This window comes from Microplitis demolitor, chromosome 8, assembly GCF_026212275.2.
Source record: "Microplitis demolitor isolate Queensland-Clemson2020A chromosome 8, iyMicDemo2.1a, whole genome shotgun sequence".
Lineage (NCBI taxonomy): Eukaryota > Metazoa > Arthropoda > Insecta > Hymenoptera > Braconidae > Microplitis > Microplitis demolitor.
Window position 1 is genome coordinate 19,093,739 of NC_068552.1, and position 27,196 is coordinate 19,120,934.

Genomic DNA, 27,196 nt, shown 5'->3' on the forward strand with positions numbered 1-27,196 from the left:
AATATTAAGTCTTATTAATAATTCAATTCATCATCAGTAACAGCTAGCAGAATAGAACTGGAGAGAGAACAACAATATTAATGGACACATGAGCTTCAAAACAAAGTAATAACAATTCGGAATACGTGCTCGGGTCTTCTCGGTGGTAGTTTTGTTCATAAACCCAGTGGTGGTGCTGCCGTGGTGGGAAAAAGCCCGCGCGGGGGTGAAACCTACAAGCGAGATATGCCTGCGCGGTTACACGCGTTCACGTCGTGTTTCTGTCAGTAAGCGTTGGACTGCCACCTTGGTGCGATCCACAACGGGCCTACAGCACGTCACCACGTTGTCACATCCTTCGAAAGTACGGACACGAGATTCAAATAATAAGTAAACAAAGTTTGTCGCTCGAAAAAGTTTATTATTTTTTTTTTTACGAGTCGGGGGATAATTTGAATCTAATGAAGTAAATAAATTTTAAATCATCGTCACGGTCCATCCGAGGGCTTCCGCAGATTTACCTAAAAAATGAATTTGCGTGGGAGCTTGTTCATTTGGATGATCGCTGGGTTTATTGTCATCAGTTTAACAACCGACTCTAGTCTTGCTGATGGTAAGTTTAACTATCGTATGTTCAATCAAAGTCTTTCAGCGAATTACTATTCTAGCAACCTGGTTGCACTTAATTCCAATCTCCGCGCTGATATCTTTCTCGGTAAACTCGAGGGGATTATTTATTCAGGTTCAAATGTATAAGTCTATATATATATATATATATATATATATATATATATATGTATGCTGATTCGTGGCGCGACTTTCCGCAGTAGATGCACGAAAATTAATGCTTTATGAAGATTCTTCTTGCATGTTAAAAGCCAGCTCGTCTCGAGTAAAAATAAAGTGGTAAAGAAAAAAAAATGGAATGAGGAATTGTTGAATTGCAAGCTTGGCGTGACGTTCAAGGGATGATATATTTAGTCGGGATGTGATCACACGCAACACTGAACATTCCCAGATCACACTTTTTTATTTAGATTTTTTGCTCTTCATTAATGGCATCCATGATAAATTAATGCAGTGTCCTCATTATACAAATTGCTTTTTTTTAATTTATTTATTTTTATTTTTTTTTTTTCAATGAGATCTGATCGATTAGTGAATAATAAATATTAACAGTAGGTAAATAATCTATTTTTGCGTATGATTATACATTGAAATGAAACCCGAGCCAATAATATTAAATTGCAAACCTACGCAAATATATGTTATTAAATGTATATAATAATATCATGTAGATATTTTGAATAAATTAAATTCATAAAATTTACTCAGTATGCATTTAATTTTATCAAAAATTTATTAATTATCATAGAATAATGTCGACAGGAAAATTGATTCGATTCAATTAAAATACTATTTGAATTATAATTTATGGAATTATAATTGACGGCTGGGCGACGAATTTAAGTTATTCATACATTAATATCAGATTTTATTTTGTAGGAACATATTAGGGATAAAAATAATCCTTCTACAAAAAGTGAAAAAAAAAACGTAATGAAAAAAAAAAGGCTTTTCCTCTTATTACTATTTCAGAGACCAATAACACAACCGGGTTTAATTAATTTTCCCCGAGCTCTGGGTTCTGTCAACCCACGCACCGACTACATTGACGTCATATCAAACAAAAATGACGAATAAAGTGTACGTTAACGTGCGGCTGATCATCAAAACACTATATAAATTCATATTAATAAAAAAAAAATAATTATCCTTGTATGGCATCGAAACAAAAATAGCTTTTCAAAGGCTCCGTTGACGTAAAAATATTTTACAAAAACAATTTCCACGTATTCGAAGCCCGAGTTTACATTCTGCTTTAAATATGTACATGTGTATCGGTATGCACATCAAAGGAAAACGCAAAGAAAAATTTACAAGACAGAATACCCGAGATAATCGTCAACTTCCCCGAGGCAATTTTCCCACGAAATGTCATACTCTCTTTTATTAGCTGCTCTCTGATGTACAGAGACATGAACCCCAAGCTGCCAGCAGCAGCCGGATATTTGTGATCCTCGGAAATAACATCACTTGCTTCCACTGTTAGACAGCATAATTTCAAACAAATATCCTTGTTTATTATTTTTTTATTTTACCTTTTTTATCAATATGCATCTCAGGGCAACAAATTAGCAACGAAATCCTAAAGGGATTTTTCTTCTCTCTATTTTTATTATTACTATTATATTTTCCTTTATTCGTTACCTGCTTTAGCATTATTTTATTTTCCCTTGCTTATTTTATGTATATACATATACATATATATATACATATGTATATTTTCAGCTATGTAAGGAAAATACTTTTGCTAAACAACGTCAGTTGACAAAAGTATTTGGTTTGTTCCCTCACATATTTTACTTGGCCAGTTTCACTGCAAAAATATGTACCCAGTGTATGAATCTTAAAGTTAAACAGTAAAAGAAAATATTTTTTCTCTTTACATTTCTCTGAAATAATAATGATAGTAAAGGCGAATAAAGTTTCCAATACAATACAATCTTAATAATTATTAAAAACACAAAGTAAAGATAAGAATAAAGCAGGGAAAAAATAAAATAAAATAAGACAACTCAAGTCGCTCGGTAAATTCAAATCGATCTTAGCATCTGATTAAAGTGGCTTTTATGCCAAGCCTCTATAGCATGCACATTGTAATATAACAAAGTCGTGGGTGTATTTACCGGTACCTCGATCATATATACTAATGTAGTTTAACAAGAAGTGATGTGAACAGCGAGCTTTCTTTGCCTCTCAGCATCTGGAGCGCTGGTATATGATCATATCTCCTAAGCCCTAATTTGCATATCATCCTTTGTAAGTTGCGCGAGTTCTTACGCAACGCTTTTAATTCTCAAATAATTCAAATTTCGCGTTATGCCGGCAGTTAATTAAGCCGGCGATGGGGATTTATAATAATTATGTTAAAATGTAACACTACATAGTACATTCTACTTAAGTAATTAATTTTTCTCTTTAATATCTTTACGGCAATTTGAACCCTGCGTAAATGGAAAATTAAATTAATCTTTCTGCATTTCATTTCGTCATCTATTGTATCTATTAAGAGTATCCTTTGACGTCGGAGCTTAATTCAACTCTTTGCTCGCGTCTTCCAGTTGGGCTTTAAGCTCAAGGGATCTCGGTAATTCAGCGGGCCGACGGTGACAATGAAGCTTCAAGATGAACTGATGCTTTTCAACTGTAGCTTACGGTAGCTGCGTTATATACGTAAAGCAAGACACCTTATAAAGTAAAAGAGAAAGAGCTGAAAGCAAAGCAGGCACGAGTATCGTCCATTAGCTTTTAGCGCTGACGTTGCCTCTGGCAATGCCCCCGTAATCCTCCTAGCAGTCGGATCCCGGTTCCCGTGTGTCCTCTATATTCTCCCTATTGCCTTCGGGAATTTCTCCGACATTCTCTCCACCCTTGTACGCTATCTCGTCTATATATATATATCATATATAGATGTATAGATATGTCTTCCAAAGCACCTACGCTTTGACCCGAGCCTAATCATTCGACAATTAGATTTGCATTGTTTGACGAGTCAACGTTAATTATCCAGTGCACCGGCTGTTTCTCTATTCATCTCTGTCACTCGCTGGCTCACTCACTCATTTCCTCGTCCTCTTTTTACTCCCCTCAGTTTCTTGTTATCTTCCTACGCTTCTTTATCTCTGGCAATCCCACTTTGTCTTCATAAATTCACGGTGTATTTTAGTCTGAACTTGTACCAGGTAAATTTTTTACGTCTTCTGCGGTATGTGATGTCTACAAAAAAAAAGTTAAAAAAGTATTGAAAAGGGCACGGGATGAAATAAAAATAAAATACAAAAAAAAAAAAATAATAATCTATTCAGTGGAGCCTTTTGCTCTTCAACTCTACGACGCGGCTCTTCTTTGCTGAAATATTTTAGAATTATTCGCGACTGCCGTAGACGAGTAGTCTTTTTAAGTGAAATTCTAGGCGAGCAATAGAAAAAGTGATGAAGGCAACCCCGGGTTATATATATATATATATATATATATATACAACAGTGTAACATCGTTGGATACGCATCAACTGTGAGAATATAACGAGAGATGAGCGAGTAGCGTTTTATTTAAAATTAATTCTGTATAATAGTAAACAAAAAAAAAAGATATCGAATGAGGAAATGAAATTTTTTATGTCACGTAGGCCAGCCCTGGGTTATTAACGTCATCGAGATACTTTTTTACCCATTGTTAAAGTTGGATAACATTTTTTTTTTAACTCGTAATGACACTTGGGAGTTGGGAGAAAAAGATAAGCAAGAAAATGTGGTTAAATTGTGGCATAGTTGCACGGTTAATTGCACTGCCGTCCGTTATGTGTATGCATAAATGCACTGCCAGTGGTGTACACTCTTTTGTTTTTCTTCCAGTTTCTGGTTGTACATTCGAGACGGTGCTTGAGTCATATTTCAGAGCAGAGGCCCGTTGGAGCGACGAAACTGGATGGAGCTGTAATTATTATACTGAGGAAAATCCCTAGGTCTCTGTTTCTACTTTACTCGGCACAGTTACGATACTACTCAGTTCGTTAAACAACTAAAGCGCATTTTACAAAATGTTTTAAATACGACGTCACATTATTCACTATTTAAATAAATTATAATTATAAATTTAGATTATTTAAATAGAGTGCTAATCTAGGGAAATACAGAGAAATGGGGATGTTGGGGATTAATTAGTCCGGGAATGTCATTAGTTTATAAAAGATAACATTTTTATTAAATAGCCTCTACTTTTTCTTTGTTATTAAAGTCCATTAGGTGGCTGTAAAAAATTTTATTAAAAATCCCTAAAAATGAAACAAAAAATTGTCAAAGTTTTATAATAATTACAATATTTAAAATGAAATATTTTGTTTTTATAATTAAAGTAATTCCCAGACAGTGCCCACCTCCCCCACTTTTTAAAAATATTCAATGACTTGAAAATTGTATTAATTAGATCTAGTTTTTTAAAAAACATTTCTTACAGTTTATATCAATTTGGAGTCAAACGAAATTCGTTGAATGAATTTCAGCCAAAAACATTTGAAAATTCTACTTATATATAAAATTGACATGAAGATTTTACTAAAATTTATTTTACAAATTGACATCTGTAAATAATTTTTTTTTTAAATCTACATCTCAGTGAAATTGTCCTTTTTTAATCAATGCTTCAATCATTTTTTAATTAATTAATGAAATTTTAATACGGCGAATATTTTAAAAAAGTGGAGATAGACACTGTCTGAGAATGTCTTTGGATATCCGTTGATTGCTGGAAATTTTAAATTTGAATGTGAATGTAAATCAAACGGGGAAAAAAATGATATTCTGTAAATTGAAACGTCCAAGCAACTCAGTTTGTCTGAAGCATCCGGTCAATGTCCATCACAGAATACCTATCAGTTACGTAAATCATTATTCACAAAATTATACAAAGTATCCTGATGTAATTAACTGAATACATATACATATATATAACTTAACTGAGGAAAATGGATCGTGTTTGCAATTACGAGTGAGCATATAGCGCTAGAACATCGGTACCTATATAATTCCCTCGGGATCCATTTGTAGAGTTCCTATCGCGTAATACTCTCAGTACCGGTCGTGGGTAGCATCCAATATCCTGGCTTGCAAAAGCACTAATATTATACAATACGACTGATAGTTTTGCGATAACACGATACTCTGTAAAGAGCAACGTTCGTCATTTATCATCATCTCCCATATAACCCGATCTCCAGGTACAATAATTCTTGAATTACATCGTTATCTTTAACTTCCAGAGGCGAATAGTTACAGTAAAACTAAGTACGGATACAAGTGCACGTAATATTGCCCAGCGAAATGGCTCCAACTCGAAAATATGATAAAAACTACACAATAAAGTTATTTATTTTCCATTGAGTAAAGCAACGTAACTAAGAATTACCAGCTGACATTTATTTTTATTTTGTTAGCTTTTTTTTTACTCCGTCTTGTTTCATTTCCTAGCGTTATCTTCGCTCCGTTTCTTCCTGACCACTTTTCCTACCCTGGAACACTACACACTCCAGAGGCAGCGGTCTCGGGAATATCGCCAGTGCGAGAATAACATTCAACCAGTGGCCGGCAGGGGAGTGCTACAAACATATATATATATATATATATATATATATACAGACACACAGATATACACAATATACATCTGCAGTGTACTTCTGCAAATACACTTTAACACATAACATACAATATGTGTCGGGTTGCAATTTCGTTACTTTTTCCCCTCTCAATTTAATATCACCGAAACTTTACCATTAAGAGTTCACAGAAAACTCTTTATTAACTCGTTAAAATAATAAATATTTTAAATAAATTTATTATTAGGGGAGACAAAATGGGGTACTTAAGGAAATTTTAAGTTTTCAAGAACTCAAATATGCAAAATCATTTTTTTTTATATTCAAAGCAAGCAAAAAAAATTTTCAGTCTCCGTTAAAATAAAAAAATTTAATAGTTTTTATGATAAAACAAAAGTCTAACATTTTTCGACTGACACTCGATTTTCAAAAAAATATAAAAAAATATTCAAAATTGTGCTCAATTATATTTTTTTTTACAAGTGATTTTGGAATGTTTGAAAAAAAATTAGAAAAGAAAAGCTTTTTTTTAAAAAAATTTTGGGGGTAACCCGTTTTCCCCCATCCCTTAAAGTTGAGGTGTGAATACGGACAATAAATAATAACTTTCTGAGGGTCGAATTCAAATTGTTTAAGGAAAGATCAAAGTGCTAATGCCGAAGTATGCCAACTATGGTGGCACAGTATATTCAGGCTCTTTGCCTCTGGCATGTATAGCAACCCCGGGAGTATATAGTGGGAAGAGTAAGCTAGGCCGCAGGAATCTCTTCAGTGATTTTACTCTGTTGAATTTCTCTCGCTTCCATCCTCTATCCTTCCCCGATCCATCAGCCCTCTTATCCTACCGACTTCCCTGAAACTTCAGCTTCCGTTTCACTTTTCCTTCCGATAGAATTCACATCCAGCTTCTTATTCCTATTCTCGGTAACTCGTAACTCGTGATAAATACACTTTCGCCCACAAAATTGCTCGCTTTTCCTCTTCTGATACTTCAACACCGCGCCCTCCGATTTGCCCTCTTTATTTTACAAACAGCAGCCCTCTGCCGTATGCCCAAACAATCAATAAAATATAATAGAGAATGGAGTAGACTTTACAATGCCGTGTCAATAATAATAACAAATAAACAAGTAAATAAAAAAATAAAAAAACGTAAGCTGGAAAATATAATTGCCTATTCAGTGCTTAATCCATGACTATTTCTGGCACGTTCGATCCGCGAATTTATATTCCCTGCACTAAATTTTAACTTTATATAAAATACAAATTATTATTATTATTATTATCATCGAAGTTGTTGCTGTTGTTATTTTCAGTTGTAAACCATCGCTACTGAAATGTTTACATACAAATATAATTATTATTATTTTATGATGAAAATGATTCGTAAATAGTTGGTTGCATTATTCATACATACGCTTGAACGCTGAATTATTATCAGCTAAAATAACCAAACTGAAGTGTATCCAGTAGAAATTAAAGTTTTTAAGGGGATTATCGACAGGATTTTAAGCTGGTTATGACTGTGGTTTTTTTTCAAGCCAACGTAACTATTTCTCGTCAACGAGGAATTCAACACGACGTTTCACTGTCGCAGTCATAGTATAGGTTTATATATATATATATAGATTCGAGTGGTATACAACGAGGGCGGGTGGCAGAAAAGTTGTATATAGTTGATGCAGTAGGTGCGGGTATTGTTGTAGATGTACGATAGGATGTACGAACCCGATTGTACGAACGAACAGCGGCAGCAACTTGAAATGGATGAGGTGCTCGTACGATAGTTCGGGTGATTACACACCAACGGATCAAATCGTGAGGAAGAATAGTTGTACGCAAGCTATATAATTGCAATTAAAGATCGATCATTCTCATCAGCTTTACTAACGAGCCGTTTCCTTATACTTATTAAAACCGCTTATATTTATTTTTTTAGTTTTCCCGCTTTTTATCGACAGGAAAGCGCTTAAATAAATGAGAATTTTTTTTATCTCATTTTAATGAAGATAAATATAATGTATATTTATTTGAGCGTTTTTGATGATTTGATATTTTGATGTTGATGAGCCGTGGGTAAGGTTGTTCGGGGTTAACTTGCCGAAACAATAATCAAGTGAGTTAGTGATTTCTGGTAGTATCTTCAAGTTGTTGTATTAATCATGATGTAATTCCTGGTAGCGGTGCTAGTCGAGAGAACAGTGAGTAAACTTTCGGTCTGTCACGCGATGCAAGATATTTGTATTGTGTTGTTATCATTATTATTGTTATTGTTGTTGTTATCGGTAAATGAAGGCAGAGTGTTTAAATTAAATTGTCAGCGGTGTTTGAATTTACAGACTTAAATCTGGTGTTTGTTATTGAAAATTTTCCGACAGCAAATATTCTGAAATTGTAAAACTTTATTTTTTATTTATCGGTAAATAAGTCAAGAAATTTATCTCAGTTGAGAGTAATCTGCTGAATTGACAATTCAGTGATGGAAAAATTCAGTGTATCAATGACGCAGTTGCTTGAAAAATTGTCGTGTTAAAGTTACGGGAATAAAGTAGGATGAGAATTAAAAAAGCGTAGCAAAAAAAAAAAACAACGAGATACATCCGGGTACAGGCGTTATTAATCGTCCCGGGTGCAGTGTATCGTCATGCAAAAAAAAAAAAATACTTTGGTGGTTTCTCGCATTCACGGTTTTTCCGTTGTGTGCGTTTCGCACCTCGTCATTATTACTATTGTTATTATTTTTATTTTTCCATTAAATAGAGCACTGAAAATATTTTCAGTAATTTGTCAGCAGTATTTTTCCATATCGGCCTGCGAAGTTAAATAGAGGACGTAAAAGTTTCATGATAAAAAAAAAAAAAATTAGTCAGTTTATTTTTTATGAAAGTATTTTATCATTATCGGACTTAATATTATTATTATTATTATTGATAATAGTGAGATAGCATGAGGGTAAATGAAATTCATAATAAATGAGGTTTTTCAATTGATCGAGTAATTTTTTCTGACATGCAAACAAAATCGATTGTCTTAGCCAGCACACGGCAGTAATAAACTACGAAGCCAGTGAGCGCTTATGAAAACGTTCTATGTCTAGTCACAGGCTTCCGGTCTAGCCGTCAATAATACCCTGATTCATGACCGGTCCAGAGAAAATCATTTTCTTCCTCAGTATATAATATAACTAGAGTTATTTAGCACTGCCAAATAGTGATATATGTAAGGCTCATGTTTAGTTACACTTTGGCACAAATAATATTCCTCAAGACATATATTACTTTCATAATTTAATGTAACAATCAATCACCTCTTTTTCAATCTTTCTATAAACTATACAATTTATTTATTTTCAACCATTAAAACTCTCCATTATAATTCTTTCTCGGTTGTTAAATTCTCAATAGACTCAATGAAATCTAAAGCTCGAGGAATTAAGAGTCGTGTTGTAATCCGTGATCGTAATTCGCGACCCAGGATTACCGGATCACTCGGTTCGTTTCATCCAATCTCCTTTAGCTCTTCTTCTTTACTTATCCTCTTCATACAACATTCTCTAGTTTCAATCACCCGCTTTTATTTTCACTCAATACTTCAGCCTTGCCATCTATCGTTTCTCTGTCCTCTGTCGTCCGTCTACTCTCATCTATCGTTCATCATTTCCCTTACTCTACTCGACATAAATAAAATTAACAAAATTATCTATCAAGCACGAGCTACAAGCGAAACTTATTAATTTAAAGCTCCGTAGTATCAAACGTTTGGCTCCAAATAATTCCAGGATCTCACTTTGTCTCTCCCAATTCATTAAACCATCAGATTTTACTTTAACTCCATCATAGATTAAATCTAAGAAATTTTATCGACGGTGCACGAGCCCAGTGCGCATGAATGATTCAAAGAGATTTTGTATATATGTATGTTCAATGTGGATGTATATATATATACATATATTCTTCAGAACAACCGCAGAAAATCCCAATGCTTTAAACTAACTCTTTCTACCCAATGTAAAATTGTTATCAACTTCAGAGGGAACATTCTTTTCATTCTATTGGATCATTTCAGATACTTGTACCTCTTTTACTATTTTAAAACTTACTTTTACTCCATACTTTTGATATTATTTCAATTTTTACTTATTTTAAAGTTGCACATGCACTTTGATGATGCGGTAGACGGTAGCCGTGGTAAAAAATAATAACGGAATATGTTTTGAATATAATGAGAGTCGCGTTACTTGATCATATTCAAAGGGGTTTACTCCCGTTGCGTGGCGCACACCTGGGTGCACACAATCTCCTTATAATATTAGACGGTCACGTAACATAATCTCCTCATGTTTATTGATTCATTTCACTTTATTCATTATAAATAACCACGGATCTATTACTCGTGCAAGTGTTAATGACATTTATTATGCACTGAAAATTTTACGGACTGAATAAATAAAGAATATTATTATTATTATCATAAATGTCAAAACAAATAAAGCAGTTAATTCAGTAATTAAGTGATGAGTTTTGTAAGTCAAAGAGAAGCTGGCTTATTTATCAGCGTCGAGTAAAATTTACGCGAGGGCATGCACACAGAGGACAAGAGGGTAAGAAAGAGTAGAGAGAGAGAGCAAGTAAAGTCTGTTGAATTTTCAAGGGACCATGGAGTGACACCCTCTTGACTATTCGCCGGATCTGAGACACGTCCTCGAAATTACGTGACTCGGAGCTTCAGGCTCGGGACTAACGAGGTAGCGGCACCTGATTAGGTTACTACCCAGAGTAAGCGAGACAGCCAGTGCACTAGAGACAGATACCAGCCCTCTGAAGCTCAAACTGCATACAACAGTGCAACACAGATCCGAAACTAACCCATTCCGACGTCCGCTTACATTATACGCTCCAATGAAATACACCCACCCTGCAAGACGAGGGGGCTCAATAAATACCCGGCGAAAGATAATGATCAATTACAATGTAAATAAAATTTTTAGTGGCAATAAAAGCTGGCTCGTTGCTCGGCCGGATTATTTATAGCAGCGCATGCAGAACGATGAGGAAAATTCCAGCAAAGCGATACGCGAGGTGTTTGATTCCCAGCAGTGTGTATCGCGCCCTGGCGATCAGTATACAAAACGAGACCCAAAGCAATCAGTGTATAATTGCTTTGATCCGGCTAATACCTGGGCGTTGGGATAAGCTCGCTGTGGATACGAGGGCTGCTGTCCACTATATCTATTTATATGGGTATAGATTTGGTGTCGATTGACCGGAAACCTATCGGGCCTCGTCAACGGATTTTGGCTCTGAAATCCCGGCCACCAATTGGATTTAAATAAAGCTGAAGCCGAAGCCGAAGACTTGTCTGCCGGCAATATTGTACAGCTCTTTATTTTATTTAACACCTACCCTAGCGTGTTCAGTAGACAGATAGACGTATGTGTATGCACAGTAGCCAGCAGCCAGCAGCCAGTTAGCCAGCATATATATGTAGATGCATAGATGGATGTATACATGAACGCGTGATAAATTGTTGGTTCTCTCGGTCCGGCAATCCGACGTACGACGTCCGGCGATTTATCCGATTATACAGCTGGTGGTTTGGGGGCTCGTCCTTCCGCAAATCGTGTCATAATCGGATGATATGTGCGGTGTAGCCGAAAGCATACCACAAATTCCATTATTCCATTTTGCACGCGACCACGATTGTCCCGGTGATTATCTCATTTTATAATCACAGAAACGTACTCCCCGATGGCAACAACACACTTGTTAACTTGCTCTAATTAACAAATTCTTAGACCACCCAATCTATGTTTCCCTCTTATGGCCACTACGCACGGCAATGCCTTCTTGATTTATGCCGTGTGATAAATGTTAATCTAGCTGCACACACACATATATATATATATACACATACATATATGTGTGTTGTAGGTAAAGGGGCGCGACTCTGTCACAATGATATATTTTAAAAGTTTAAATAATTCTTATATATGACCGGCTGCCAGTTCAAGTACGTTACGTTCTATGAAAATCTATATATATACCTGTTAGTCCATGCTGGCCAATCTCTTTCTCTCTTTCCACAGTACACGTCTATATATTTATAAAATATAATATGTTGGACTGGCCAAAGTTTTATAGTCCATTCAATATAGATTTATACATAGATGTATATATATATATATATATATATATATATATATTTCGGAAAATAAAAATGAAAATATAATCCCCAATGATACGTTATTTAAAATATAAAAAAAAAATATGATTCACGGTGAAATGGGTTTTCAGTGCTTGAGTTTAAAAAGAAAACAATAAAAAGCTCAAGTTAAAAGTTTAATTAATTTTAAATCGATGATTATTTAACCTCAATATTAATACAACGAGCGTAGCCAGAATTATTAATACCTCGAACATTGTAAATGACTTTCGGAGCACCCTTGAGTGAACAAGTTTGAAATATATATCTATATACCTATTAGTATATTTAACTCGTTTGGAAGTTTCGAGTTGATTGAGTTTATACACTGAGCGTTATGTATATCTACTGAATTATATTATATGAAATAATATAATACTGAAAGCAGGTACACGTGCTAATTAATAATTATCGATTGGCGATGGTTCAACGTCGCGTGGCGGCTGATTAATTTTACGTTAAATGAACCCATTTATTATTAAACTGACGAGCATGCACACACAAGACTGTCAAGGAAATGGGTCGAGGCGGTGACCAAGTGGCTGGTCGGTCGTTTCTAATGACGCAGATCGATCTTCGACCACGAGAGACCGTCTGACCATTCGTTGAGGACCTTCACGAGTTACGTCGGGGTGCCGAGTACCCTCACTCCCGCAACACATAATAATAATATACAGCACGGTGCCCTATTCATCACTAACTCACCCACCGCACAACTCCATCCTAAACTACATACAATTATTTGTTTTTCATCTTAATTGCTAATTCGCTAAACAACTCTCGCGTAAACTTTTTGATTGCCGTGTGCATGTGACTACTAATTAATAGTTTGTCAATGCGAGCTTTAGTGTTGTGAATTAACTATGACAGCTTTTAATTTATTTCATCCCCTGAAACTCTCTATCCACACCCATATCTACATATAAATCTCTATAAATATATATAAACACGTAGATACATATTGTGAACGCGGAACGGTCCGAATAATAAAACTCGCGACACATATGAGGATCTGATCGATTGATCTGCAGTGTTGCGTGCCCGAACGATTCCTGACATGCATAATTCATAAACGACAATTTCCGTTCTCGTTTCCCGGACTCCAAGATCCCATAACCCTATTTTTTTTTTTTTTTTTTTTTTTATATTTATTTTAGCAGTGACTAAATTTCCAGGTCAATCTGCTAGGGGATAAAAAGGGGGATACTCATTTGCTTTATCATTCTTTTTTGTCGACTCTCTGAAAAGACATTTGTATTAATGGGAGCGGAGTTTTTTCTCGACTGTCGAATGTAAAACTGCCTACTGTAAGTTTTATATTACAAATGTAGTCTTTGTTATTTTTTTTTCTATTCTTTATTTTATTTTTTTTTTTTTATTTTTTTTTTGGTCCAAGAGCCGTTTGCCCGGTCATCATCTCGGCTCGGTGGTTTTTCGCAGAGTCAGTAGTTCTCTGTCGCTTGCTTGCTCTCTTTGTCCTGTATAATATTCCGGGGTTGAGTCCATGGATGAGTTTGCGGGTGTGCGTGGGTGAGGGTGAAGGTGTGGGTGTGTGTGTACGCCAGTAGCGTGGATAGGAAGCAAGATATTGGCAGACAGCCATGTTGTTAACGCAGAGCAAACGTTGTGAGATGCTTTAGTCTCTCTAGTTGCTAGATGGTTGAGATAATCGTTCAATTGCTTTCTAGTATCTTTATACTCGATCGGACAATGGAGAAAAATTTATTAATATATTATGAAGATAAAATATTTAATTCTCTAAATTAATAAAATCTTTTTTAAATGAAAATTTTTTATTTAAAAATACAAGTATCGTTTGAAGGCATTGTTACGAGTTGCATTGAGCTACTAGTTCGTTCAGTATTTTATTCATACGGTATAGGCAGTGGCCTCGAATTCGCGGTGGCTGACAAAGAATCGAATTTTACGAGCAGCGTAAAAAAGTTTCCGAGCTGGATAAAAAAAGTAAAATAACGGAAAAGAGTGATCGAGAGTAGAAATAGAAGAGAAGGTGCGGAAAATAGCTGACGGGACTGAAACAGGGAAAAATAATGCGGTGATGGGAAATTGCTAATAAAAAAAACTAATAAAAATCAATAAAGTGCCTGCAGAGTAGACAATAATAAAATTAAATCACATTATAGCCAAATAACTCAATTTAAATCGAGCTGAGAGATAAATAAATTTTTTAAAGTTTCCTCACCAAGAAACATTAGATAATTTAGATGATGGCCGGCATATAATTGTACTGGACGACAATAGACTCGCTAAATTGAGACACTGTTGGCTTCTGCAATGACAACTTTGATCTCCGCACAAAGTGTCTTATCCAGAGAATAGACACAAGTGGAATTGAGATTCAAACTATAACTCAGACCAGATCTTCCCAGACCTGTCTAGCAGAATCTCTCGCCCGGATTCCCGTGCAACGCGTAATTATAAATTAATTTAATTATTCAGAGCAGTAAGTCTGCTGCCTAAAATTAACGATAATTGCCGTTGTATACATCGCGAGTAAACTTTTGTTTAAAGGCGAATAAAAAATAATAATGGGTTAAGTAATTACATTAAGGAGAGAAGAGAGATAAAATAAAAATTTGAATAGCAGAGGATTCGCACCGCAGCTTCCAATGCTGACGAATAGTAGCTACGCTGCGTTCTGCACTAGTAGTATACATTAAACTTTCACTCGGTTCCACGTAAATCAGATTTGTCTCGTAAACAGAGCCACGGGTGACGGGGAAAGAGACGCGAGCAGGGAGATAGTATTTCCTTTAATTGTTAGTCTGTATTCCGAACACACTCTGCAGTTGTTGTGTCACCATATATATATCAGATATATCTATATGTATATTGTATGTGTATTGATGTGTAGCTCGTTGTGCAGTCGCAGTATTTTTACCAGCATTGTGTGGAATGTCATCGTAAATTTTTATTGGCTATAAAAAAAAAATGTCTTGTATTTCTGTCATCTCTTTTTTTGTCTTGTATTTTCAGTCAAAGACGAATGACGTAATAACAACGATGATTATACATTCGTAACGGGGGTTAATTGGGAATCTGTGGCTTACGGAAAACGTGCACCGGATGCGGTTTCCCAACGCGCGGTTTAATTACACGGAAGCCCAAGAGCGTCCGCCGGCGACGCGCGACGCTAATGGAAATGACGCTCAGCGGTAACAAACCCCTGTGGATCCTCCGGCTTTGCTTACTTTTTTTTTACCTCTATTTCACTTTTACTCCGTGTTTTTTCTTTTACTGTCATTAGCGTCATTTGACTTTTTGCCCCGACACAAGGGATGCTCTTTTAATTTATAGTAATTACTTTCTGAAATTAAAGAATCACAAAATGAAAATACCGGGAAAATAATAATAATAAAAAACCGAGAGAAAATTTGTCGAACAGGTGTACGACATTGATAAGATTTTATTTTTTGTCAAACCCGTTTTCTATTGCCAGAGTCATTCAATTCAGTCGTGACGTAATTTTCTTCCGCAATCTAATTTCGGAGAAGAAAAGAATCCTTTATGTTTGAGGGATCGAATGGTTCACTTGCGAAATTAACTCATTAACGCTTTACCCACAGGCCACTACAAATTCCTCAAGAAATGCCATGAAGTTGAGATTATTCTGAATAAAAGTAATAATAATGATAATGATAATAAAAAATAAATATCGAATAAAAAAAGAACACCCGCTTCAAGAACTCATCTCCGCAGCAGGTCTTTATTTAATTATTGAAAACCAATCTCCATCTCATTTATTCCCATTAATTAACCAAACTCTTAACAAGCCATAATTATTAATCGACTTAAACTCATTTAACCATTCGCTAATCGGAAAAATGTTCAGCCGCATAATAACTACAATTATAAAGTAATCAAATATAAACTTTAAAAATGTTTATTTTATTACATTTTGCATCACATCATTATTTGATGTTCAATTACTGTAAATTTTCTATAGTCACTAGCACACATTCATCATCGGTTAACATAATTCACAAGCTACTAAATTTATTATATTTATCGACGTATTTTTTTCGCCTGACCGTATACTGAGCGTATCCACTTATTTATGTCTCCTGCATAATTGACTATTTTGTTTTCTTGACTTATAGAAAGAAAAGGTACCCGCAGGGTTTACACAGACAATAAGTCGTGTGTATGTAAGTTCAAGGATTCTTATCATATTTTCTTTATTCCCCAATGAACTCACTACACTTGTTGTTATTCCCCCTTCTCTCTACCATTCATTATAATGTATACACATATTAAATATTTATCCAACCACACACACATCATATATATATATATATATTTATATATATATATACGTGTATTTATATATACACATTCAAATGTATATAATAAATATGTATAGTGTAAGCTGAAGTTTTTCACAACTTGTTCATTTCTCAATTTGCTCACTAACAGCGATAAGATGCCCAGCAGAGCGCGGCCTGGCTTTTACACTCGAATAACTTTCCTTCTCCGGCCGGTTCCTATGGATCGTAGTGTAGTAGGTACACAAACTCTGGTAGATTTATCTCGAAATTAATGGACTGAAAACTCTTACACGACGAATTTGTAACTATAAGGCAAATGCGTTTGTTTTACGTGCTTCGCCTATTTCAGCCTGCCATCTTACTCTTTGTTAAATTCTCAATTTATTTTTGAATTAATTCTACCGCTCATAATCAACCGACACACATCTCTAACTCTACTCCTGCTAACCCTAACTTTTTTTTAATTTTCCATAACTTTAAAATTTCAAAAGCGCGTAAAAATTTTATCAATTGATTACTTTAGCTTCCAATTGATGACAATTGTAAGTAATTTTTAAAAAATCTATACCTCGGCGGAATTACTACATTGTCCTTTTTTCAATTAAATTTTTAATTTTTTTCAAATCAATTGATTAAATTTTGATACGCTTTTGAAAATTGAATGCCATTGAAAATTTTGACAAAGTGGGGGAGGGGCACTGTGAGAATGACCTAAAATTGTGAAAAGCTTATCACTCTTAAAGACAGCGAAATATCTGTAGCAGCGGCAATTCACTAAAACTACTCCATACTTATATACTTATATATGTATCTATGCTATACAGAGTTTTCATTGTCTCTGTCTTTTAAAGTTCTCGGCTGTCTGACGTGAAAACGTGTGACTCGAGGAGACCGTAGATTAAATTCCGTCTTTTAGATAGTATACATATATATCTTAAGATATATAGGTGCGCAAGTCTAGTTGCACTTCAGCTACACAAGTCGCTAGTCTGCACATCACTAAAAGAATAGATTAAAATAATCCAACAGTTATTCTTTCCCTTCATTTTTCACAACTGTCCTAGTACAGTAGTTCCATTTTTTCTCCCCCCTATTCTCGCCCCGTATTCTTACATAGTGACCCTTTGTGTGAATAAAACACAGTGCAGAATGAAATGTAGGATTTTAGAAAAATATAAAATCCTCTGGACGCAGTCTGACGCAGTTGATTGTAAGCTCGAGAACGAGCGGCAAATTTAAAAATTGCTGTTTTTTTATTGGAGTTAAGCTTTTTTATGGACAGCTCGATAAAGAGAAAGAGCTTGAGCAAAACCCATCTCTACGTGATCGATTTATAAAAAAATATATTGCGAGAGCAATAAACGGACTTTACACTCGATACTTTTTTTATGGCCGGCCCCTTTGATCGGGAAATCTCTCTAACCCCCTGAGCTCATGACGTCTAATTCGAAGGCCGCTGGCGAAAAGACATAAAAGAAGTCGGAGTAAAAAAAAAAAAGGTTAAAGTGTCTGATACCCTCAGCGACAATGATAATAAAAATAATAAGGATGAGGAAAAAAAAATCACAAGGCGGGATGAAGATTTCGTAGCAGTACGTGCTCTCTTTTGATTTTCTCGCCTGTCCTTTGTCGGAGACGCCGCTACTGCCAGTTTTATTTTTTTACACCCGTTTATTTGCTACACTTTTGTTGTGTCTCCAGTTTCCCTTTGAAACAAAAAGAAAAAAAAATTTTATATAAAATGCAAGAGAAACAAAACCAATATTGTGCCTCGAATTTATCCAAAAACTACGGCGACGTGTTCAATGATATTTTTTTAAAGTTTGTTTGCTCTTATTCCATTTTATTTACCTACACTACGTGTTTCCTAAAATATTTTCACCCCAGATACTTTTCAGCCTTCGTCTAAAGTAAAAAAATCTATAAAGTATGCGATATAATTTTCTATCCTTATCCATCGGAGTTTTTTGTGTGCTGAGTCATAACCCTTGCCGGTTCATCTGGCAGACAAGACTTTTATCTCCACGTATAACGTTAAGCAACCGATAAGTGAAAAGACAAAGCCGCTCAAAGCCTCCAATCTTCTTCGTCTTCTCGATTGTTATTCGCATCCTACCTGCTCATAATAAACTTTTTATATAAAATTTCACGCAGATTTTTATATCTCTACTAAAACACCAACGCACCGTTTTCCGTAACCAAAATGCAAACACTTTTTTGTTGCTCACTTCGACTATTGTTTCATTTGAACAAAAGTAAATTACCGCTGACATTGTAATTACTCACTCGATGAACAAAAAGGGATTTTATTTTATTTTAATTTTTTCCAACCACCGATAGCCGGTTGTACATTCAAAGCATTTCCAGCTTGGTATTTACAGTTGCCAGGTAATTTTCACATACTTCGGTTCTTGGTATATAAATGTGCGTATACAATATATAAAGTGACAGTAAAACGTTGACGGTTGAATTTACACACCCGCAAGTGAACCTCGTCCGTTTTAAAAAAAAGTATTTGCGTATTTACTACACTGTAGGTAGGCATCGAAAACGTGTTATATTGCAAGAGAAATTCAAACAAAGCGACGTTTAAATGACCAATGGGTGCTATTTGAATACCTTGTTCTACAAATAACCATCAATCTGACTTTATTACTATTTATAAAAAAATAAAATTTATTTAAAGCCTTACTGTCATTTATTATTTATTTTACAATAAAAATACAGTCGAGTCGCGTTATAAGTCCGGCTTGTTTCTTTTTCTTTTAACCAGATTCGCGTTAATATGAGAGAGACACTATAGTTTTCTCTAGGATTTGTCTAGAGACACTAGAGACACTATAAGAGGATTATAACGCGACTCGGCTGCAATTATTTTATTAGCTCTGATGTAGAGATACAGAGACTAAGTCAAGTTATAAATTATTTTTCACTTGCTTCTTAATTTTTAAGTCATATTAGTAATGAACAGGCGCGGATTTAAAACTTATTCGAAGAAATTTTATTAATTTTATATTCGAGTCTTATTTTATAATTCAAACATTTTTACCACCAATAATTTATTCAAAATGTTAAAGTAACATCTTAAATTATTATTATTATTAATTTAAGATATTTATTCAATAATTTGGACGTCACTATTTTTTTTTTCGCTTAATATTTTTTCAATAATTTTGATAAAAGTAAAAATTAATTTAATTGAATTTAAAATCCATTAGAATAATAAATTTCCAGTCGTTGGATTTATTCACTCAGCTAGTTGTTAATAAATAATAAATAACATTTAACATTATACAGAATATTGTTATTGTATATTGATGAATATACAAATTGATATTACACATTACAAACATTAATTAACAATAAATTAATGTATGTCATGTACGTGAATAAAGTTAGCTCGTGCTATTATGGTAACAATGGACCAAAGGCATTTCTTCACATGAGTATCTCAATTAAATAGCGTAATGAAAATACAGTAATAACCATTGGAATAGTAGTTGGTACACAGTCGAGGAAACAAGAGTCTGTCAAATTGCTGGACAATGTCCAGTGTTCACAGTACGACACACATTTCCAGCATCACATCAGAGTAGAGAATGTTCATATACAGGAGCATTGAATTGTGCAGAGAAGAGCACAGAGAGTGGTCTGATGCATGCTCGCACGGGGAATAAACGGAAATGCATTGGGAGTTTCAACCCCTCCGAATATAATAGGTTCCAGTTTGCAGAACGATAAGCGCGAGCATTGCTGTTGTACTACTCTGTATATCGGTTGTTTCCTATAGTACTCTACTCTAACTCTGTACTCGACATATCCAGAGTCCGATGCCTTCACATCACTAAACTCCTGACCAATAGACTCCATCTATTATAACATTTCTCTAGTCTTTCTCTTTCATTCCATGGGTAAATGCATTTGGAGAACCGTACAACAGATCGCACATATGTCGGTCTTTTCTGGGCTCGTGCTCTATAGATATAGATCGAATATATACTTAGATATTGGTCGTTGGCGCCGTGGATACCCAGTGAATGCCAATTCGAAACCGGAAACGACAGACGAAACTTTACTGAAGATTCCCAAATTGCCAACTAAAGCAACTTGACGTGCAGTGCAGAAACATTAAATGTATGAAAGACCCGGATGTATTATTCTTTTATTAGTTACTTCCTATCGGTTTTTATCACCGCGGATCTAGATCGAGAAACGCCAGGGAATTATTTAAAAGTGTTTATATATAGTTTAGAACCGAATAATATTTACGGTGGAGTTTCTGAGTGTATCTATGGATCTATGCCTATATCTTTGTATATATTCTATTTTTACTAATATACAGTGGGTAAGGTATCGATTATGGCAAATCGATTCGGCTGGTGCAATTGCTGAGCCCTCAATGAATCTAGTTTTCTGTCTCGTAGACTCTTCTTATTTCTACTAATGCTACGAAATATGGGTTCTGTTTCCACGGGGAAAATTTTTAGACTCCATTTGGGCCAATTGACTCACACTCTCACACGTCACTTGTAAATAATACTCAATTCATGTTCTCTATTTCGGTTTCTCTGTCAGATTAAATAAATTCTTTTTATTCCATTCATTTTTTCCGTCTACCGGAAGTTATATTTATCAGCAAAATATTGAAATTCATATAATTATATTGATTATGTTACAAAAATTTATGAGAGTGAAGCGGGGCTTAGTAGGTTACGCGAAAATTGCTGCGAACTTTTTTTTCTTGTAAATTTCAAAAAATTGGAATTTTATTTGTGCAGAATTCTTTTGCTGGAGTTGTTAATCATTTTCAAAATCATGTTGACTAAATCTATACGTAAATTTTTTTAAAAATGAAGAAATTTTTTTTAATTCAAATTTGAAATTTGTCTGGTTCTTTTAAAAATGAAACGGAAGTAGAAGATTTTAGTGTAGTCAAAATAAAAAAATTCATTTTTTTTCTGAAAAATTTTATTTCTTCTCGCCATATCTTGACATAGCTCCTGTTAGGAATAACCCATCACAACATTAACATTTTTTGTTTATTATGATGTCCTCTAGTAGGAAAGACCATAAAAAGTCCTGGGAATAATTTATTTTTTGACTTCAGAACCATATGAGTGTTGGTGGATATGGGTGGACATGGGTGAAGATGATTCTTTATAAAGAGTAGCCCATAACTTTGCTCCCGTTGGGAATAACCCATCACAACATTAACGTTTTTTGTTCATTACGATGTCCTCTAGTAGGAAAGACCATAGAAAGTCCTGGGAAAAATTTATTTTTTGAGTTGAGACCCATATTAGAATAAATTAAATAAATGAAGATGCATGAGGATGACACTTTCCATGGTTTTCTATGAAGAATATCCCGTAACTTTGTTCCTGTTGAATCTGTTGATCCTGACAAATATATTTTCTGAGTTCAGATCTATATTAGAAAGTGTATCCGAATATTTATTTTCATATTCATTAGTTACGACGCAAAGAACTACTTCGAATTGGGAAATTCCTCAGCGAACTTTGATCGACTAGCCAAAGCAAAAATCTTGCAAAATACCGCAAGTGCATAAAAACTGCAAGAGTTAGAAATCTAGTGTATGAAAATAAATGATAATGAAATTTTATTGTAATTCAATAACTTTAAATAATTTCCCAAGTGCAATAACTAAAAAAAAAAAAAAATACTGCCATTGTCCTTGATTTGTCTGTAGAACAAAAAGGTTTCATAAAATAACTTTGAGTTCTTAGAATTAAATAAACTTTTACTACAACCATTACTTTCAAGTTTAAACTGTACTTTATAAAACCATTTACTTTAAATCCGTTTGAATTAAATGGTTACATTGAAATCTATTGGGAAGGGAAGCCACCGAACCAATCACACGACTGGAGTATAAAGAGGTTGTGAACCCTCGTTCAAAAATTAGTTTCCAATCAGCTTGTCTGCCAGCGGACTTGATGTAAAATATAAAATTTTTCAATAAACTAATTGTAAAACCCCCGGATTGTTTTAAATTAATTCAATTTTCGATAAAACAAAAAATAAAATACCCAAATTGGTTATTTCCATTATTAAATTAAGCGGATCAATTATTCGAATTTCGATACTCTTCAGTTATCAGAGGCGGGTATAAAAATAATGCTACGGAAATATCGAGTTTTTTTTATTTATTCAATGCAGTAAATACGTGGATATAAAATAAGTGATGGAATTTATTTAAACTGGCAGCTCACGTAATATTTGCGCCGATGACGAGAATGCTTAAAACCGCTTTCCGGTTTATTAGCCGAAGCTTGGTCCGCCGCGATGATGCTGCTGCCACTGGAAACTGCCTCGGGCGAATCTGTGTGCTGTGCTTTCGAAACATGATGTGTAGTGAATAATGCGTCGATGGGATTTACAAAAATAAAGTACTCCGGTACTCGACCGAAGTGGAATATAAAGGGATAGAGAAAGATAGAAATCTGTTGGACCGTTGGCCAATGTAATATCGGAAAACTGGACCGTCGATCCATTGCGTTACACGTTTGGCTCGATATAAGTTCCCTGTTTTCATATATTTTGTATACCATAACTTGTGTCCTTTCTATATTCCACTTTTACAGTACCATACACCCGCGACGTGTTTACCTCTGGCTATATTGGAATACATATATGTATATATATACCGATCACGTACAGTGTAAACGTTCTCTTCCAGCCCGGTCATTTCGCACGAGCGAAAAGAAAAAATATAGGACAATTCAAATGCTGCATAAAAAAAAAACTCCCTTACTGTCTCTTTACACTTTTTTTTGAATACTTTTTTTTGCTTACGGCATTTATTCTACCGAGTGTAAATTTTATTTCACGTGTCGTATAAATATGTGCGTGTGTGTGTTTTATATTTTGTATATGTAATATTTTTTCACAGGTTTATTGTTTTTTTCTTTTTAGTTGGGCGCGATGGTGAGAGTCGTAATTTAGCTGGAAAAATTTTACTTCAGGGAAAAAATAATAAAGTTTTAGAAAAACTTTAGCAGAAAAAAATGTTTAAACAGAGCGAAAAAAGTATATAATGAAAGTATTAATAAAATTTAGAGTGTAACTTACGAGCGAGTGACTGGCATCGATTCAAGACCCCTTGTTTAATTCTCGCGGTTTTTCTTCCTCCATGTCCTAGTATCTTTATTGCGGGTTAAATTACGGCGGTCAATTAAAAGTCTCGGCAAGTGTATGTATATACATGAGGGTAACAAGAATATTCATCGGGTGCATCTGTTGCCAGTATGCGCAATGTTGAATTGAAAAAGAAAACTAACAGCTCTTGTGTATTATTTTTTAAAAATAAAGGATCTAAAAATAAAAAAATTATTAAGTACAAGCATGTAAAAGTTTAAAGTTAAATTTACCGGTGGGATGAGTAAGGTGTGGTATCAAAAAAAATTAGCATAGAATAATAAGGGTAAAAAGAGTCGAAAATAAAAATTATGTATACCTGATTGCCCGTAGTTTTTGTTGAATGCGCAGGTGCTTTTTTTAACAAATTTATTTTTTAATCAGTTGCAGATGAGAATAAAAACGAGCAGAGAGAAGAATTGTTGGGAGTTGTAAGGGTGAGTTTATTTTATTAAATCTATTCAACAGTTAATGAAAATACCCGAGTTGAAATAAAAATAAATGTGGTAATAATTTTAGACTGCGTCGTCCTCGACAACGGAAAGAAATTTAGGAGTTGGGAGAGAATCTGGCGCAGATTACGGGGAGGAAGATGGAGAAGATGAGGACACGGAGGATGTGGAGCCGGAGGGACCGGAAAAAAAAGTGAGCAAAGAAAAAGATCACGTGGACGAATACGAGGAGGAATTACGGAGCATAGCTGAGTCACATGAAGCCATGTCCAGAGACGAGCGGAGCAATTCCTCTGACAGTCTAAGTAATTCCGAGACGAGTGTGTCGTCTCCCAGCGAGACACTAGGCACCAGAAACTTCGACTCGTATGAGAAAAACATTGAAGAGAGTTCTGATGAGAGTATGACCTCCAACGAGGCAATCAGCGGCGAAGTTTCTGGACCCATCGCCCAGGTGAATATACATTTTAATTTATTCACAAAGTTACTCTTCAGTTATTAACTTTTTATTTACTATTCACGTGAAATTTAATAATCATTTTTTTTATTTTTTTATTCTTGTTTCATCTTTGTGTCGGCTGATACAGGAGCTTTTGAAGTTCAAACGCCAGACGAGTGGAAAAATTAAACGCGTACCGACCGTAAAAAAGGAATTGAGTTCACAGATACGGCTCCAAAGTAACGACACTAATGAGGATGCGGTCAAAGGGTCTGTGAGTCAACTTTTGGGTAAAAAACTAACGGCGAGTCGTGAAAAAATTGACAACGACTTGGTATGTAGCTACTCAGCGTAACTTTGGGCGATTCTCGGATGTCGTAAATTTATAGGGAACTTTAACTTATGAAAATTTAATAGTAAAATTACTTGAGATATTTTAAATTATTTAGACAGTCTCATTTTGTTGAAATACGTAAAGAATTTAATATTTCCGATAAATCAATATGTCGATGCATTCTTCAATGGATTATTATACTTTAAGATACAGTCGGACCTCTTTATAAGACTAATTCGAGGCTATAAGAAAAAAATTCTTAGAATTGAGATTCTCCCACTATTGTGCTTATCAGTGATTGCGCCCAAGCCTCGCTATAAGACTATAGCCGTTTCACGTTTTATTTATGTCCGGTTAAACTTTGCTCTATTAAACGCGTAGTCTTATAACGAGGTCCAAATGTATTGCTAGAAATATATTTTTATTTATCAAAAAAGCTGGTGTATATTTTCAGCGGGGATCGCCCAGCAGGTGTCAGGAGTGGTAATAATAGTTGGAAGTGCTTTCAGTTGGATGACGATGGGATTAATGCCGGGGAATCGTACCTCGAGAGGAGGTCTCTGGATGGCGAAAGGGAGGCCGTAGACGAGGAGGAATATATGGATTTAGATGCGCCGACGGAAATCCTTGGAAAACTCGACAAGAGACAGCAATCCGATCTCAAGGATCTCGAGACTTATCTTGAACCGGCTACGCACACCTCCGAGTTAGAGAAGCTGAGAAAACTTGAGGAACTTCGAGTAAGGATTTGCCACTACACTCGAACTTAAGAGATTCCGAGCTAGCGAGAGTCAAGGGTTGAGTGTATTTCATTTTTAAACACACGTCCCGATAAGACGCCGCAGTGAAACTGAAAAACTTTTAAACTATGAGTGTCTACTATCTAGTTCCGACAAATCTATAAATGTACCTACAGAGGACCTAAATTTGATCCGAAGCGTTCTTACGTTTTCTATAGAATACAAATTTTTGCTCTAAATTTTAGCGACATACTCACTCCAAGATATCTGCCTCGCTGAATCTCAGTGTGTGAAAGGGAGATCCAATTTTGTCTGGAGGCTGATCCCTAAGGGACTGGATAAAAGAGGAAAGCAACGCGAAAACGGAAATGATGGAAAAAGAGACTGTGGAAACGGGACCGGGAGGGAGGGGTGGAAGGGAGAGAGGAACAATGCCCTCGGTCATATGACAAAGTGCTACATTTCTTGTTCGTACAATTCTCGAGTCAATTTCCTGGCGAAATGCCGGTTGCATATCTATTTCTCATTTTTTTGTCTCTTTTCTTTCCCTCTCTCTCTCTATTCTCTTCGCCTCACCCTCTGCTCGCGCTCCCTTTCAACCTTGTGTACGTACCCGTGCGGCGGTTTCAATCACACCGGGCAGCATTCAAGCGCAATTTAAACGTGCGGGATTAAGTCACTCTCTTGGTGGAATCCCCGCGGGAAATCAGGGGAAAGAGTCTTGGGTTATCAATCCCTCATGTGTCGAAGGAGTGCCACTAGGGATAAATTCTGAAGGAAATCTCATCTATCAATTCCGTCGATTCTTACCCCAAATAGATCAATGATTAATTTTCATTTAAACTCTGGCTATTAAAACTTTTAAAAACCTTTTCTTCATATATATGATCCTCCGCAGCAATAATAATAATAATAAATAGACTCTTGACCTCTTGCTGGATTATATATTATTATGAGTTTAAAAATATAGTCTGTCTCACTATATAGCTTATACGTGTATCCGTATTTTTTTATTATTTCTATTTTCCAAACTGTTGATTTTAACCCTCTTAACTTGAGTGTACTTTCTTGCTTTGTTGACCAGGCGGAGGAGTATATTCTGGCTGAAAACTTAATGGAGTTATTGGTGAAGCTCGCCGAGAATCCTAAGCGATGGGAGCGGACTCACAAATTGCTGAGTAAGTATACAACCTGCATACATACAACCGATATTCCTGTTATATTATAGCCTATCAAACAACAGCATAATTGAATTTTGTCATCCTGTTGTGTTTATATTTAATGAATTTATTAGATCATATAATGTCAGTAATAAAAGGGCACAAGAGAAAGTGAAGGACAATTGAAATGCTGAAGGCGCCATTCGAACGGAGGAAACCCGACGGATTATTAG

The 27,196-nt window shown here is 35.1% G+C and overlaps 1 protein-coding gene across 1 annotated transcript in view; it reads left to right on the forward strand.

Moving 5' to 3' along the window:
- The first annotated feature begins 211 nt into the window (after window positions 1-211).
- The window catches only part of LOC103572426 (uncharacterized), a 31,352-nt gene continuing 4,367 nt past the window's right edge, over window positions 212-27,196 (forward strand). The window contains exons 1-6 of the mRNA XM_008551046.2: window positions 212-592; window positions 24,223-24,275; window positions 24,358-24,744; window positions 24,878-25,063; window positions 25,573-25,803; window positions 26,888-26,981. Coding sequence (XP_008549268.1) covers window positions 508-592; window positions 24,223-24,275; window positions 24,358-24,744; window positions 24,878-25,063; window positions 25,573-25,803; window positions 26,888-26,981 — 1,036 coding nt within the window. The 5' untranslated portion in view covers window positions 212-507. The remainder of the gene's footprint in view (window positions 593-24,222; window positions 24,276-24,357; window positions 24,745-24,877; window positions 25,064-25,572; window positions 25,804-26,887; window positions 26,982-27,196) is intronic.